Here is a 17,947-nt window from a genome sequence, read left to right as displayed (position 1 = left end):
CTCTCTCTCTCTCTCTCTCTCTCTCTCTCTCTCTCTCTCTCTCTCTCTCTCTCTCTCTCTCTGTTTCTGACAACTAGCTTCTCTTAAGGCAAATTTGAAAAAATTTTGACAGGAATTTCCCATTTCTCTTTGACGGATGCAACTTTAATTCTACGATATATACACACATATACACAACTCTCGCGTGAAGCGAGGGCGCGCGTAATCACTTCCACAAAATCTGACATCTGCGGTTCCTCGTAGCGATGCTATTCCCACCATGAAGTCATCATTATTTTATTGTTTAGGAACGGTACAATGGCCTTTAATGGGTTAATAAGTGGTGTTGGAATAATGGCTTAACATGAAAGTGAGTTGGCGACCGAGCTTATAATCTCGAGTGCCCATAAACGATGACTAAGGCTAACACCAAACCGCGTGGGCATAACATATTCGTAATAACGAAACCGCTTCCTGTTTACACGGACTGCATTCACCGAGCGCTCTTCCGCGAGACAGGGCGCTTTAACGAGGAAGCGCACGCTCATTAGCCCTAAACGTGGAAAGATATTTCTGCAAAATGCATCTCGATTCTTCACGGCGTTTTTCTCTTCTTTTTCGACACCGTGTCGATAAAATTATCTGATATTATATCGCATTGTCCGCGTGATTAGTAATGGACGTTATGAATGGTAATAGAGACGTCATGTGTTATTTGCTTAAGCGTCGTTACTATCGACTCAGCGAATCGTATAAGATTAATTTAATTTTATTAATTACTCTACAACAGATCCGTTTATATACTCGCATTTTCTATTAGTATTTTGATTCTACTCTCTCTCTCTCTCTCTCTCTCTCTCTCTCTCTCTATATATATATATATATATATATATATATATATATATATATATATCTATCTATCTATCTATCTATCTATCTATCTATCTATCTATCGATCTATCTGAAAATATGTGCTACGTACAAAATTTAAAATAAATAAATAAACCGCCTTCAAAAACCTTAAAAGTCGTAAAGAATATAAAATAATTTTGAATCAACGTTTCTATGAACTTACAATCTCCTATTCGACATCGGAAGTCTTACGACATTGAAAGTTGGCGTGAAAACCTGATTTGATCGAGTTAATAATCATATACATTCTCTTTTATTATTTATCTCCTTATAGCTTTGTAGTTAGTTAACTACTTAATTTGTTATTTTCGCGTTTACTTTTAACAGCGTTAAAATATTACCATAGATTCGTAGCTGCATACGAATATTGATTCAAAATTATTGCATACTTTTGGGGATTTCAAAGGTTTCTGAAGTCGGTTAATTTCTTTTTAAGTTTTTTATTTTGTATTTTTTATTTGCTAAAAGTTTATTTTTAAAAAATCAGTCGAAAATGAAAGTCTCTTCTTGTATTTCTGAACGTTTCCGTATTTTCAAGGAAATGATGGAAATATCAAATTTCTAGATCACCTCAACAAACCCGGATAATGTGACAACAATCTAAGAACCATATTGATAACATATTAAAACAAGTTACGAAAAAAAATTTCACTTCAATATCTCTGATGATTTCCAAGTTTTGAGGGAACACACAAACATACATTCAGGACAAACTGGAAACCTCTTTCTTTCAAAATGTAACGAAAACGTGTAACCATTTTTATTTTTAATAAAAAAAGTACGGAAAAACGGCGAGACAAACAGATCTATTATTGACGTCGAACCAATGATGTTTAAATGAGTATCCAACTGCTTTATAACACATTCACTCGACACTCCGAGTTCCAGAGGAACTTCCCCCGCACAGACCACACATCTCTTTAAATAATTGTCACGCAAAATAACACTTGTGTTTTACATTACGAGGGAGACATATCGGAAAACGTTAGTGGACGTGTCGCGTATGCACGACGCTGCTCTGCCATGTCCGGCCGACGCGTACGTCTCGGTAGCGATTGATGTTAATTGTGTGTGCGTTGATTTATGACAGTCCCTTGTCCCTTCCGATTGTACGTCGATCCCTCGACTAACAGTTTACCAAAACTAAGGGAGGTCCTCGAGACTCACGTACCCGGACACTCCGTAGCGCGCAAATTCAAAATCCGCCAGAATCGATTCGCACGCGCGCGTTTGCGGATTATCTCGATCCGCACAATGGAGAATTACCTTGCCTCTCACGATCCGGCTGGGAACCAGCTTCGATTAAACCCTCCACGAGCTTCGCACAAACTTTGTCACCACCAACGAAAGATATTCCCGGCGAAAGAAATCCCGGCTTCGACGTCGATTTACTTTTACTCTCTTCTTCTCGGTCCCCTCTTGCTTACGCAACGACACGTGTCCCTCCTGTTTTCTATGAAAGCGAGACAGGCGAGTCGGCGAGCAGGTAACGCGGCGGGTAACGACACGTTTCACCTGCACGTCTTCGTCCGTCCGCGTATCATGATCGAAGATCGAAATTCGAGCGAGGCGAGCGTGGTAGAGCGCACGGGCGACCGTCGTCGCGGGGAAGCGAGATTCGAACTGTTCGGCGTGCTGTACGAGATTCCGCTCGTACCCACTCATAGTCGAGAGAGCCGCTCCGATCCTCCTCACCACTGCTCGCAGCGTGAAGCATTCGCGGGCGAGAGATCAATCAACGCCGTAGGGAAACGTCACCAGCCGTGCAGCCGATGGTGAATTGAAAATCCCTCAAAATCGACTTGCGTGTCGGATCGATTGGCGGCGAATTTGGAGAAACAGCTTCGGGACCTTCAGCGCGCCATTTCTCTTCCCTCATTCTCCCTGTCTCTTGCGCTCTGTCTGAAAAAAGTCGAGGAATTTGCGGGACAGTTTATCCAGACGGCACAAATTACTAAAAGATGTCTCAAAGACGTCCGAAAGACGTCCAAAAGACGTTCAGAGGAGTGGCAGAGCTTTTTGACGTAGTATTTAAGACACCTTTTAGTGGATTGCGCTGTCTGGGTCTCTACCTTCGTCGCGACGGAGAACCGCGGGAGAGATATCGCGGGAAGTTTTATAATTTATTCACAAGCTTCTTTAGGATGACAATCGAGAATTTGCGATTAAGATACAATTACACCTAACGGGACAAAATTCATCGCGACCCGGGATCGCGAGATGAAACGAGATTCCTGCGGGAGAGAGTGGAAATAGAATATATCGCGCACGCTTGAGAATTATGTGAGAGAAACGGTCGATAATGGCGAACCATCCTGTATAATCTCGGAGATGAACCGATCTTCTCTCGGCGATGCAACTCGAATGCGTTGAAGCGTGGCGCATCCGTGGTAGACGGAAGTAATGAATGTGGCAGCGCGCTTATCTAGTTTGGCACTTCCTTGCTGGCAGATCGCACGCATCCACATAAACGGATGGCCGCCGTTTTGAAAAACGCCCGCACGGTCAATTCCGCTTTGCGTTTGATTTGCGTAATGGCTCGAGATCGATTCGGTCTTCGGTTCGCTCGACACGCCGCACGTGGTAATCCGCCGGCCGTTTCCACTGCCTGATATCTCGGAAAATAACATCCGGCCATGAAATCGCAACGTACGCGGTCTCGATAATGCGTTCTAATTTCGATCGGAGCGCGAGTGCGAGTTCAATCTAGCACGGGCGAAGCGAAAAAATGTGCTAGCTAATGAAAAAATGTAAGAAGCTAATCAAACGTCGTGATGCAGTCATCTGCTTCAGTGAGAGAGTATCGCGTCGCATATAATACGTATATAATATGTATATATGTTGTTTTTTATAATTAATTCTGACGTTAAGTTGAAAGAAAAAAAAATAAGTTCAAGGCTCTTCGATATTCAGTTGAATAGAAGGATAAATATAAAGAGAGAATTAATTACAGCCAGTGCGCAAATAAAGAAAAAACAAAAAGATGATGTACTAGTAATGACACCCAAAAAGATATTAATGGAAAGAAAATCATATTTGGGGTAAAATTATCGACGTAGCAGAAAAGCCAATGTCGAGGTTTGCGATTCGCCACGAATCTTTAATACTTAGCATTGAATAATTTCCAAGTGCGTTCACTTGATGTTGTTCACTTGACTATTGTTGGCGTTGCGTTCTTTAACGTTGCTCTTATTTACCGTAACGCACGACTGAAATCATTAAAAATACCCGGAGATACTCACTGCGACATGCAGCGTTTTCGACGGAACGTCGAATGAATGGAGAGATATTAGCCAGTTTATGCGCTCCGCGAAGATAACGAATTATTATACGCACATCGAGAGGGACAAAGGAAAGTTGACATCGTAAATACATTATCTTTACAAGACGTCAAGCTGTTTCAGCTGACCTTCCACCCCTGTGTTGATTGCAACAAGAGCGATAGGACTTTCGAACCGGCCGCCGTAGCACAGAGTAGCATACACGCTGTACTTTTACGTTCTGCGTTCTCCGTGTTGCATCACGTATCTGCCCGATCGATCCGATCGCTCTGCGATTACGATCTCTATGGATCTGCGAAAGTCCATCTTTCTCTCGAAAATTTATTCAACGCCGCAGTTGGCGCGCATGACTCGCATGACTAAATAATGATTTATCTCGGTCTCGTCTCAATTATTAATTCTCGCGTTTAACCACGAGCCATTAGAATTCTACCGCTTCATTTCTGTCGTGGAATTTATTAATCTCTCTCTCTCTGTTTCTCTCTAAAGCGGCGGTTAGTATTCTAAAAATTGCTTCAGAAAATTATTAATATATTCATCGAGAGTGAAGCTTCGTATTCGAGAATAAATGATCTTTCAAAAGTGATATTTCTTCGCCGGTATTCTTAACGATTTTTCTAAATCTGTTTAATTCAACAAACGTACGAATGTGTACTGAGAAAGGAACATTGGAAAATTTATTTGTGGGCTATAAAGTTCATTCGCAGAAATAAGCTTTATTTTTCACGAAAATAAACTTCATATCTCACAAATAAATTTTCTAGTATTTTTTCTCCTTCTTTCTTCCTTTTTTTCAGTGGGCTATAGAAACAGTGGATGGGCTACAGAAACAGACCGGTTTCAGGTCAGATCATAATACGAGCAGGTGCGGACGACCTTTTTCTGCAATACCGAATAGATGATTCGAGTTTTCCAGCTGCATGGATTACTACCCATGTGGAATCTTTTGAGAAAGCTAGACCCACTAGTGTGCTCTAGAAAACTGAAAACCAAGAACACAGTTATTTTGAAAGGAATATTTTACAGCAAAAATTATTATTTTGTAACCTAGAAATGAATCGACATTCTGCAATAAATCACTATTCTTTTACTTCATATGTGCTACTTTTATATTAAAACGTATTACCAAAACACTTGCTATGTTTCCAGCGAAAGTTATTATGTTTTTCAGCAAAATACACCTTACTGACAGTTTATTACTGAATTATTAAAAACAGCAAAATCGAAGAGAATTTGTACGAAAGTTTGTTATTTTAATATAATTTACACATCAAGAATTAAATAAAATATTACATACATAATTAAATGTACCAGAAAATACGAGGAGTACCGAATCTAGATGGCTGCATCTCTAAGATTGACTTTCCAGATTACAAAGAACGTTCTGAGGTTATCTTGAATGTACTCAGGACGTCCTACGGCACTCTCTAAAGCATCCGGGACACATCCAAGGTGATTCTGATATGTTTTATGCTATCTGGGTTGATTTGACATACATTATCACATGCTCTAATTTAGCTTTCAGACGCGCTTGCTTCCATTAGCTTGGATTTTATTAATTTTAATAAGAGCACGTCCCCTTTTGATTACGATCAAGACCGCGACTCCGACTTCAACGTATTACTGAATGTATTTCAGCGAGAGTACACCAATGAATTCTCGCGAGACGAACGGAGTCTCTCGTGACAATTCGTATTGAACCGAAAAGGACGACATGGCTCGTTGATGGCTTCCTTGGACGGGCTTACTCTGGGGTGTTTAAGGCAATCTCTATAAAAGATGGCCCGATTATCAGCCCGACGAAATCATCGATTTTGACTACTACGCATTTAGCAATGGAGACGCTTGTTATGATTATCACAATGACATTCCGCGTATGATCGTGACGGTGGCAATGATCTTGCCAAGGCTACGAGATCAGGCACGTGGGTAGACGATGATGGTGATAATGATAACGAGACGGTGAGGGTTCGTGCACTCGTGCTTGCGCGCGATTGGCAATACTTGAAAGTATTGCTGGTGGGCAGCATAAGAAGATACACTGATCTTGGCAATCGAATTATCGAACGAATTACGAGCAATATTCGCTCGCCGAAGTGGTCGCACGAAGTCACGAGAAGCCGAATTTCAGCTGTAAACGAACGAATCGTTGCGCGACGAGCATGACCACGGCGTGTTTATTGTTTGTTTGGCTCAGATCTCTCCAACTGACTCGACTCAAAGCGATTGACGTATCTGTCTGAAAATATCCTATCACTGTTATCGCATATTTATTACGATTTATTTTCTCTCTCTCTTTTTCTTTTTGTCTCTCCCTCTTTCTCTCTTCCTCTGCAGAGCAATGCATATAACGTGTTACATCATTGCTCTGATCTCTTGATGCGACATAATAGACGTTAGAAATATCAATTGCTCTAACGTAAAGACGATAATAGAGCAATTTGACACCTTTAGATAGAAGAAAAGATCAAAATTTGTTGACAGAGTCAAATTAAGGGCCGTTGATAGCTATACACGCGATTTTCGCAAGCTACATATTTTCATTATTTGTGGGAAATCCAATTTCTGTCTTATTCGGCAAGATATATATGATGAAGAATTACATTGAGGGCAAAATACTTGATTGAATATACAAGATTGAATATTTTTAGCAGAACACAAGGTCAACATTTTCTGACGATGTCGAATTACAAGTGAAGATTAATACCGATTTAATGAGCAATAAATTGAAACATCAAGAAAATTAAAACACATTAAATTAAAACACACTAAAATTAAAACAAAATCAGAATATTATAAAATATTAAATAAATATGTATAAATATATAGCGTATATTAAATAAATTAAAGCATTAAAAAAGTAGTGTGATAACAGCGGTAGGACACTTCTAGGAAGGCATGGCAACAATAATCTCTTGACTACACAGAGAACGAACAAGAGTTTCCTTTGATCGATTTGTTTGTTTGAGTCGCGCAGCCACTTTACCAAGGCGTGTCCCCTTGCCTCGGCAAGGCAAGGCATCGGTTTCAGACGGGCCCTTATTAACAAGGAATATCGCTCTCGTCTGAGAATCGTTTGAGTTTACAATGTCGCGGGGGCGTTCAATTACCAATGACGGTTGCGTGCCCGGCGACGATGTAGTAGACGGGCGCGATTACTCGTGTGTAACTCGCGCCGATGTAACTCGCGTCAACTGCCCTGATATGAGAACTCGAGACTAACCGTCAACTGCGGGACAATCTAACCATCAGTCTTAAACGGAATATATTTACCGCCGAGCCGAGAGAGCGCGGCGAAGCCGACTGGCAACATCAGCATCCGCTTTCCTCGGCGGCGACAACTGAAATTTGCTTTTCACGGTCATTCGGCTCTTGGAAGATCTCGCCGAATCAAGGACCGCCGCTGGAATCAATGCTGAAATCGTGAATATGATGCTTTTTCAACATTAAAACGTGTATAAAAAGAGACGCAGACGAGCTCAGTGATGGACGATTCGATCGTAATGATAGACATTCCGCAGTCGACAATTCGAAACTAATTAATTCCGCGCACGGAGTTGAGATTGTAACTGACTTTAACTGACTCGAATATCTGGCAACGTCTGTGTGTTGTGATGTAAACTGTAAATCTGGCCTTTGGTCAAACATATGGAATACGAAAAAAAATATGTACGCGACACTGTAGTGCCGGTGATTTTTTGCGACGAGCAGTTCGAAACATGTGGGAGAAATTATCACGGAATTCGCGACATCGCAGTTCTAATAATAACCACTTGCAACGAGCGGTTTGTAAACTTTAAAAGCTTCACAGTCGAAAGCTTTAAAAGCAAAAACCGTCGTGGCTGGGCTTTTCCACTTGTTCTATTGTATTAAATAGCCATAGAGATCATTTCTATACATATGCATTGAGACGTCATATTGGAATAATGTCACACATATATTGGAATATGGATAAATATGAAAAGTACATCAGATAGAAAAAGAAAAGGCAGAAACCATATCGCTCTCAATCCTTCATTTCAACTTCGCAAGCAGAATCATAAGCTCCGTCTTCACGGAAAGGAGATTGAACGGATTAGACGGCGAGGGAAACTTGACGCGATTACGATATGATTGCATCACAGTAATTTACGCTGGAAGCAAAAACCAGTACTTTTTACATGCATGTATTAAAGAGGAGATTATGTCTCGTGTAAAAGTCGGTCAGACGCAGAATGTCGGATGATCCATCCTCGCGCCGGCCAGTAATTGTCAGAGAAAGCCCACGATCGTATTCACAGATCTACTTTTAATATTTCGCGAGACGACGTGAAACTCTATTCTCGACAGAAAGTGCATAACCGACCGGCTCTTGCTGACTGGGCTTTCCAATTGATAACCGCGCGGATAAAAGAAGGTCGATAAACGTTGCGCGAAAGCCACCCTGTAGACCGACTATCCCATCGCGGGAAACTACTCGATTCTTCAGGGGTGGAGGGCAGCCGGTGGTAGCGCCTGCGCTTCAAACACCCTGGCATATCTACCCCTGTTATCGCCATGCCAAGACCGGCAGTTCCACCTCGGGAAGACGCGCAAGGAAGTCGGCGATTTTTCCTGCTACTGTCGCCGCAGCCGCCGCCGCCGTCGCCGTCGCTGTCCTCATCGCCGCTCGGGATTCTTCGCGTTGATCAGGTGATCAGGTGCGTCGCTGGGCTGCCGACAAATATGCGGAAAGGGTGGACGAAGGGTGCTTGAAGATGCAGCTTCGAGCGGCCTCAAGCAGGACGGCAAGCCAACTGCGTCCTCGTCGTGTCGCTCTTCGCCGTCGTAGCCGTAGTGACGGGACGTCGTTACCGCTCTTTGGCCTGCGAATCGGTCCCGCGGGGCCTGAAACCGCTGAGGGATGCTCGCAGAAATGGTCCGGTTGTCCTACCAACACAAGGCGTTCTATTGCTACGTGATCCTCAGCGTATGGATCTTCCTGCTGGTCGCTGGTAATGATTATCTCTTGTCGCTAATTTTGTGCATTGCGGTACGGAAGGACAGGTCGGGTGAGAATGCTCCCGATTGGATATTTTAAAAAATTAACAGTTGAAAACCTCGTGGAGACTAACGAGACATGCGGCCGGCTCAGCTGGGAAAGATTATGAAATTTTTCCTCTACAGTAAACTCGCGAAAAGTGAACATTTCCAAATGCTTTCAAGCTAGAAAATTCTCATTATTCATGAATTCACTTTAGAGAAGAAGATTTATGATCGCGACCCTCAGATTTCGGTGTGAAAACCGATCTATACGTTTGTTAAAGTGACACTAATTGTACGAAGCGTTGTTTTTTTGTTCACTTAAATGTCAAACGCTCAAGTTTAAAAATCGCACAAAGCGAATTCTATATTTACCCGTGGACGACTTGAGCAATTAAAATTATCTTCTTTATCCGTAAATTTTTAATTCGTTAGATTTTTTTCATGACTTTTAACTGCAAGACCTTTGATTTTCAAGATCTTTGTTGCTTTTACAGTGGCGATTGTCAGCTCATCGAAAATTCCGAGATCTTTAGATATCGAATTCTTGTGACACGATTGGTGGATTTTTATTTTTAAATGTAGGTTGTAGAGACGTTATCGCGCGGCTACTTAAGCGCTTCTGTTCGTCACTTTAGTTTTAATAATGGAACTATAATAATAGAACGCAGTTTAGTTTTCCAATAATGGACTGTATAGCTGAATATTATTGCGTTGCATTATAACGACGACTCTATTTTGTTCTATTTTTGTCATAAAATAAAGGAAGCGTTTAATCATCGTCGACATGTATGACAAATGAGTACAGGAAAATAAAAAATGTACATAACAAAACATTCAAACTTGTATACGGTAAAAAGCATAAAACTGAAAATACTTATTAATTTAAACTTACTTATATATAAAAAAAATTCAAAAAAGACTTTTGAGACATTTATTTCCTATAGAAAAGAACGACATCATGAAGTTACGTCAAGTGAGAACAGTTCCTGCAAAAATAGTGATATTTGAAAGTTGTGTTAGCTAGAAATAAAAAAGAATCTGTTGCAACAGCAGTGTTTTGCACACAAATACTATAAGCTAACATTTATATAGGTATACCAAATGTTTTGGTCCATTTCGGAGCTTCTTCCGTGGTAGAAAATTTCGGAAAAAGTGAAATTAAAATTGAAAGCCAAAAATACTTGGCGTGTCCGAGTCTCATTAAAACATAAGCCTTAATAAATTGTACTCACGAGTACGTATCATATGTTAATTGCGTTAAAATATTCTATAGTTTTCGCGCAAAAATCGAGATTTCGTAATTACGTTTACGTGTGCTTTAATGCGACTCGGACACGCCAAGTGTTTCCGGTTTTCGATCTTAACTACTTTACATACTTTACACTTCTGTATGTACGTATGTATGTATGTATATATGTATGTAAACAGGTATGTACAAATATATTGGCGTAGACGAGAAAACCTCGGTGCAAACAAGAGTTCTGAACAACGACTTGTCACTTCGAGAGTTCCCAAGAAATTTAAAACCGGACGCAAAGACAAAGAAGATCTTTCGTTTTTGCAATTTACCACACGAAATAGTCGCAGACACCGAAGGTACGCTATACAATTGCCTGTAAACTTCTACACTCCAAAATTTGGAGCGTATCGAGTATCGAGTATCAAGGTTAAAAAATAATTCTAGTCACGACGTAGATATTTTTACACGAGATCGATAAGAGCCATCGCGCGTAAAGTGGGAGAGTTCTCTATTAATCTATTATGATTATATAACAGATTCAACTCCAGTTGAAAAGTAGAATTTTAAAAGTTTCATTCGTCGTAAATAATAAGCTTTCTTCTAGCGAATTTTACAAAGAGTACACAGCTGCGTTGAGTAATAATATAATACAAAAGAATTGAAGAGATATCCGTTATTTACATAAGAAGGTATTTTCTTTTACTACTTTTACTTTAGAGAGTAACTTGAGAAACTTTCAGGTATACGAAATTTAATATATATTTGCGTTTTATATATTTCCCTCGCGATATATTTCATAAATATTAGCTTGTTCCCTTTTAAAGAAAAAGTCATGAAACATAAAATTAACAAAATCCCCTTTCGACTGGAGTTAAAGTAAAATTGCACTGCATTGAATTGCATTTTTTTTCTGCGAAACGCATTATTACACGCATGATACGTAATTATACGTTTCTTTCACGGAACAGGAAGAGTTGACGGCAACCTGACCCTAGGCGGTATACTGATTTTCATTCGCCACGGAGACAGAGGCCCTTTGACGCACATACGAAATATAAGCAATATCAATTGCGGCGGTGAATTCGGCAGCGCGACGGAATTGGAGACAATCTACGAGAATTACGTGAATTTCGTGCAGAACGTGTCCAGCTATTCGAGAACCGCCTGGGCCCAATTCCTGGGCCCGTTTCACGGATTACCGATACTGCCGGCGAACGCACGCGATTGCAAAATCGGCCAATTGACCACGCTAGGTATTTTGCAATTGCTGAAAACCGGTATTCTACTGAGAAACGCGTACTACCACAAGCTCAACCTCGGCAACGGCACCTCCTTCGGCAAGGACATCATCGTCTACAGCACTTCCTACCGGAGGACCGTACAGAGCGCCGTGGCCTTGCTCTACGCGCTCTTCGAGAATGACGGCTTCCAGAGCTTGGCGAGGATCAGTCTGCAGGAGAGCCAGAGCTACGCGTTTTGCAATAACGAGTGCGCCTGTCCCGCCGCCGAAAAGTTTTTGAAACAATATCTGAAGGTAACAAGAGCGACAAATAACATCGAGAAAAACTACAAATAATTGAAATACGAGTCGTCTTACATGAAAGAAAACTTGAAGAAATACGTGTTGAACATACATAATTCATTTGTTAGAATGGAATCATGTTTACATTATAAGTCGCGTCCTAAAATTCGAACGGTCTAGAAACTTTACGAATAATTATGCAAAGTATATCGGTTTGGTATCGATAAAGCGCTTCCTCCAATTAATTATTTTGCTTTCTAAACAGATATATAAAGTCCGTCCATGACGAGTCGCTCTTCGTTCTCTTTAAAGGAGATTCGATAAGTAACGTTCGCGTCCAGATTTTCGACCGGCCGAAAATGTTATCCCAGTTTCTCTGAGGGACGTGTTAAATAATTTGTGCCAATGTAGTTGCACTTTCCGCTTTCTCAGAAAACCCGATAAAGTTACTTAGGCCGGCCCGAGTCGTCCTGCCAGATGTGACGTTAAAAGTTGTTTTTCAACGTGCAACTTGATTAAACTTTCAGGCGATAATAACTTTTTTGCGACGAAAATAAATCTCTCTTTAAAGCGTCCGCTGTCTGCGCTCTACTTGTGACACGTAGATGCATATCGCAAGTGATATACGGACCGTGCTGGAATATATTGAAGAGTATACAGTTACATTTTTTTTAATGGATAAAAAGAACATGGTTTTTTATATTTTGTTTAGCGATAAAAATGTATCGAACGTTCACAGTTAGCTACGTTCGCTGTCCACTTCTCTCTTTTTATCGCGGATGTCGAACGCGTATACGAATATATACGAATTTGAACTTGTCAGTTAAAATTCCGGGTAAAACTTTACCATATTTTTCCTTCATCTGACATATATATTTCGGTAATTAAATTTGCCGAATTAAGATTTTGGAAATATGGGTCCAAAATATTAAATATTTAATTGAAAAGTATCATTAAATCTGCAGAGCATCATACGGGGAACGACAACTCTTGTGGCAAATTTATAAATGTCTATTATTAAATCTAAATAAAACTCTGATAATAAAACGGTTTTTTTTTAAATGAAACATCAAAATTTTCACATACATACAGACAAGTGTTTTAAATTTTACATTCATGTTCTACTTTCTAAATCAATCTATAACGTTTCTTCAAATTCGCAAATTTCACAGTTCTATGTGAGAAAAATACTCTTTTAAATCATTTAAGAGATGCATTATCTTTCATTTTTTACTCATAAATACTGGAAAGTAACTCATACATAGTTTACTCACTGAAAAAGAACATTTAGTTTGTATGAAAAACACTGGGAAAACTTTACATAAATCTCGGCAATTGTTTTCTGCGTGCTCAAGTTATCTCAACTTTCTCCAGGAGACCAGCAGTCATTTGAAGTCTCATCCAGCCGTTAGCGAGCTGATCAGACAGGCGGCGAATGCTGTATTCGAGCTTCCGGATCAAGCGCAGACCTGCGATCCCAACACGCTGAGGGACGCGTTATTAACATACGTGTGCCACGGAGCCTCGCTGCCGTGCGCGGACCTCGACACGCAACGGACGTGCGTGAAGAGCGACCACGTTACCGGGTTGTTCGCTTACACGGACTGGGAGTCGAAGCAGATCGCCAAGAGCAGCAGCCGTAACAAGTACGGGCTGCTGAAGGCGTACGGGATGTTGCGCAGCATCGTCACCTTTATGCTGCGCATCATTTCCGAAGCCAGGCCCAAGGTCGTCTTCTACTCCGGCCACGACAAGACCCTGGAGTACCTCGCCACGGCCCTCGGGATAGTCTCGGACATGGCGACGCACTACGCCTCCAGGCTCGTGATCGAGGTTTACAAGATCAACCCGCGAAACGACAATCGTCTGGCCAGCGACTTCTACTTTCGCGTGGTCGCCAACGGCCGAGATCTCACCCCGAAGATCCCGTTCTGCAGGAACGCCAACGTCTACAGCGACGACGGCGAGCAGACGGGCAAAAAGAGCGTCAAGTTGTGCCCGATAGAGAATATCATCAGGCAATTGCACGACGACTATTTCGTGCCGTTCAATGCGACAAACTTCAAGGACGCTTGTTCGAGTCACAGGATGCGCTAGGATTGACGGCCGGTAGTCGCTCGCGAAGCAACATGAACCTACACAAGAAGCAGACGCGTTAAAGGGAATTGACAGAAATTCATTTTGGTGATCTTACATAGAAACACGTTGTCTTCGAAGTCGGGACTTGCAGTTTTCACAGTTTTGGATTCCCCTTTATCTCTTTTTACTCTCGATATATTGGCGTACACTTAGCGACGTATCTAAATGCCAAACATGAAATATGGGAAGGATGAATATTACTTTAATATATCTTAATTCTAGGTAAGGGATTGCTGTTTCTTCAAAATCCCGATATGACATACACCGTCTTAGAAGGAAGATTAATGCCCAATCTCTTCACCTCCGGTTAACTTTATCTATCGGTTAAATGTTAACCGTGACTGGTTAACTCTCGCCAACCATAAATGCGATTGGTCAATTCCAATGAAATAACTGATAAAGTTAACCGGAGGTTAACCGAAGAAACTGAGTATAACACGTAGAAGTAGAAAGGAGTAGAGTAGCAAATTCGATAATTGCAAGATTAATCACTTTTCACGAAGATTAGAAGTTTGAAACTTCACGAAATGAATTTTTATCAATTCTTTTTAACTCACTTTTTGCACGCTAGATGGATCTATCGAATGGATGGAACAAACTTCCATCTCAAGATTATAGGTAAAAATACTGAACTAACATGAAAGTAATTAATACTAAAGTCCAATGCGCTCAGAAGTGTGATTTGAAGTTGTTTTTCTTGCAAGAAGCTATACATGCCGCTAAGTTCGTTCTATAACGAGAAATTTGACTTTCGGTGTGTTGCGAGTTTGATGGTCATATTTTCCAGACAGATTCTCGATGTTTCTTTCCAACGTGTTGCTAGGATCCCAATACGATTCGTCTAATCAGATAGACCAGAGCTCGGAATTAGTTGCCCATTTCGGCCGATTCTCAGGAGCTACGCCTTCTATTTTCCCCTTGCCGCGAGCGGGTCACAAAAGTTCGGGCCTCCAAGCTTGAAGCCGCGACTGGCCGTCATTTTCGTGACCCGCTCGCGGCAAGGGGAAGATAGAAGGCGTAGTTCCTGAGAATCAGCCGAAATGGGCAACTAATTCCGAGCTCTGAGATAGATCGAATGTCAGCTGACATCAGTCATATAATTACACTATATTTGGCAGTTTTTATTGGAATACTAGTAACACTGAAAATAACCGAATCTGTCTGGAAAAACTGACAACAGAGCATGCCGAGAGTCAAATTTCTCGCTACAGAATGAACTTAACGACATGCGTAGCTTCTCGCAAGAAAAACAACTTTAAATTATGCTTCGCAGGTATTGGACTTAACATTTGAAAAAGTTTCAGAAGATATATAATCTCTTTCAATCTTCCTAATAAATTTCTCTTACGTTAGTGCGGCTGGATATACGCGATTTAAAACTGTTTTTCCAAGATAGCAGGAAAATAGTTTTTGTTGTTTCGAAATAATCAAGTACCAAACATTCTCACTTTTTCTCTCTCTCTTACTCTCATTCTATTTCATTTTCATTACATTTAGGATAAAATATATAATTTGGATTTTCAAAAGAGACATACACACACACACATACATCTTGCTATACAAACGCACAGTTACAAAAATTTAAGAAAAATTGTCCAGAATTATAAGCAAATTGCAGAAGATTAAGAAAGGGAATATATAAATTATCATCTTAGCAAAGAGCAAGCCTTATCTTTATAGATTACATCTAAGACTTTAAATTTAGACAAATCCAGGGAAGAAGTAGTGTTAACGAACCGATTGATCGATTATCATATATTTTATCACACACTCTACTGTATATATGTAAATAGTGCTCCAAGAGAATATATACATACTGAAAATGCAGTCGTATTTCTTCCCCAATTATTAATATACGTAATATACGTAATCAACTGTAACACATACTTATATATACAACAAAAGAAAACTAATAAACAAAATCGATCATCGTTTTAAACAAAGTATATATACGACAAGCCTTTTTATGACTATGCCTTTACTTCGAATAGGTAATTAAGCAGTACCTGCGTGTTCACTCAATAACATTTAACCTTTGCATTTCATAAAAGTGATTTCGCTGTGTTCGCGTCACGAGAACCACTTGGCAAAGCAAAGTGTCATAAAATTGTATTATGACATTGGAAGCTGCAAATACCAATATGCAAATATTAATATGCAAGTATTAATAAACTTTCTGTATAATCGCTGCGTGAGACAAAATCATTTTCATGGAAACGTAACTACACCGTCTTGTTATCATGTCAATGTACATATTTAATGAGTAGTATTTGTGTACATTGTATTAAAAGATTGACTCTCTTTATTACAGATTTCAGAAAAAGTTTTCACATTGCATGCAACTCGCGATATATAAAAAGCTTATTACAATCCGTTGGTAAATAAATAATGGACGCGCTTTTATGGCGTACAAGGCACGCAGGGTTCACTTATAACCTATAGTAATATAATCCACACATTATCGTAAATGAAAACGCAACGTTTAACGTTGTGATTTTCGCAGAAATTGCTTCTCTTTCGCCAATAACTGATAAAAGCCTCTCTCATGTATATCTGGTAACCCTAAAACCTTACTTTACATGCAAACATCCTTCCTCATTCATTAACGATGCCTGGTTTCTTATAAATTTATCGATAACACGTCGAAATTCTACCACCGTAATCAATGAGAGAAAGATATCATGATTCCAGTTAAAAAAATATAAAATCGACAGTCTATTACAGAATTTGTGTAAATGCCCAGTTTCGATTACTTCCGGTCGACCTGACGGAATTTACATTCCTTTATCAAGTATTAACGATTAATCGGTGCGATGTAAACCGTGCAGTCGAACGGAAATAGAAATCCCATGCAGATCGATTATCAACGACTGCAGTTTAGTGCAAAATATAGGACGTGTTTCTTAAAGAAGTGGAAGAAAATAGTGCAGCAAGCGATAAAGAAATCTACACTTAGAGATCTTGAAACAAAGAACACTAAGTGAAGATTCTCTTTAACAATTTCTTAAAAATGTTAATAGTATAATTGGTATAAAAACTTTTCTTCACGCAAATTAGTACTTCTAATAATTTCCTCAAAATTTCAAATTCAAAAAATTGACATTTTGTTCAATAATCTAAAAATTCGAAGATTTCAAGATCCTAGTGAACACATCTATTTAAAAAACACGACCTCTATAACGCACCATTTCAACAATTACATGTAACGCTAACACTGTACAGGTAAATTTCTAGATGTACTAAAAATATACATATAATGTTATTCTGAGATAATGTGACTAGTTCCAGACTCTGCTATAGCTGATTCGACTGTCTGTTGGAAGTTTTTTACTTGTTGGTAATACTGTTCAACCGTAAAGCCACTTAGTTCGTTACCTCCACTAAAACACGCAATTTGTATACAAATTTTAGTATGTATGATATTGTAATAAGATATATAGAATGTGTATTTTCTAACATGTTCGCTACCACAATTGATTTAAGAAACTCTCCTCTCAAAGTACTTTGTATTCTTTTAAAAAAATTTTTTTCTTTTACATAATTTATTATGTAAAAGACACCTCGTCGATCACCTTAATTAATTTATATGTTTATCACCATCAATATCATCTTGAGATCGAAGTTTAATCACAGAAACAATGTAAATTTCACGCTTGGTAAGATTTAACTTAACAAATTCAATAATTTACTTTGCACATTTTTTAGTAATAACGTTTTTATAAGCATTGACTGCCGATTGGAACCTTTGAATATTACTTAAAATCATGATCATGTCAACATATGTGAAGATATAACTAACGAGGTGTTTCTTAATTGTATAATTATCATAAATTATGCCGAGCAAAAAAAAAAAAAAAATATATATATATA

General features: G+C 39.5%; 3 protein-coding genes across 10 annotated transcripts in view; 1 reads left to right on the top strand and 2 right to left on the bottom strand.

The window, feature by feature from the left end:
- Positions 1 to 3,183, bottom strand: part of LOC116845322 (patched domain-containing protein 3) — a 30,420-nt gene extending 27,237 nt beyond the window's left edge. Inside the window, exon 1 of the mRNA XM_032817862.1 lies at positions 2,158 to 3,183. The gene's annotated coding sequence lies outside the window, so the exon portion shown is untranslated. The remainder of the gene's footprint in view (positions 1 to 2,157) is intronic.
- LOC116845324 (2-phosphoxylose phosphatase 1) overlaps positions 1 to 16,165 on the top strand; it is a 20,613-nt gene extending 4,448 nt beyond the window's left edge. Inside the window, exons 2-6 of one of the 2 annotated variants that reach the window (XM_032817870.1) lie at positions 4,970 to 5,624; positions 5,691 to 9,145; positions 10,605 to 10,772; positions 11,385 to 11,950; positions 13,313 to 16,165. In XM_032817870.1, the coding sequence (XP_032673761.1) occupies positions 9,055 to 9,145; positions 10,605 to 10,772; positions 11,385 to 11,950; positions 13,313 to 14,035 (1,548 nt within the window). In that variant the 5' untranslated portion in view covers positions 4,970 to 5,624; positions 5,691 to 9,054 and the 3' untranslated portion in view covers positions 14,036 to 16,165. Of the gene's footprint in view, positions 1 to 4,969; positions 9,146 to 10,604; positions 10,773 to 11,384; positions 11,951 to 13,312 lie in introns of both variants that reach the window. The other variant, XM_032817869.1, reaches the window with a different exon arrangement.
- A 187-nt stretch (positions 16,166 to 16,352) lies between these two features.
- Positions 16,353 to 17,947, bottom strand: part of LOC116845320 (centrosomal protein of 290 kDa-like) — a 17,533-nt gene continuing 15,938 nt past the window's right edge. For all 7 annotated transcript variants that reach the window (XM_032817854.1, XM_032817855.1, XM_032817858.1 and 4 more), the window contains one exon: positions 16,353 to 17,457. In XM_032817854.1, coding sequence (XP_032673745.1) covers positions 17,337 to 17,457 — 121 coding nt within the window. In that variant the 3' untranslated portion in view covers positions 16,353 to 17,336. The remainder of the gene's footprint in view (positions 17,458 to 17,947) is intronic.

The sequence above is a fragment of the Odontomachus brunneus genome, unplaced genomic scaffold, assembly GCF_010583005.1.
Source record: "Odontomachus brunneus isolate Ranch 3 - 2012 unplaced genomic scaffold, Obru_v1 Obru_scaffold_051, whole genome shotgun sequence".
Lineage (NCBI taxonomy): Eukaryota > Metazoa > Arthropoda > Insecta > Hymenoptera > Formicidae > Odontomachus > Odontomachus brunneus.
The sequence above is the reverse complement of the archived record's forward strand: the minus strand, read 5'-3'. Positions and strand labels throughout refer to the sequence as shown.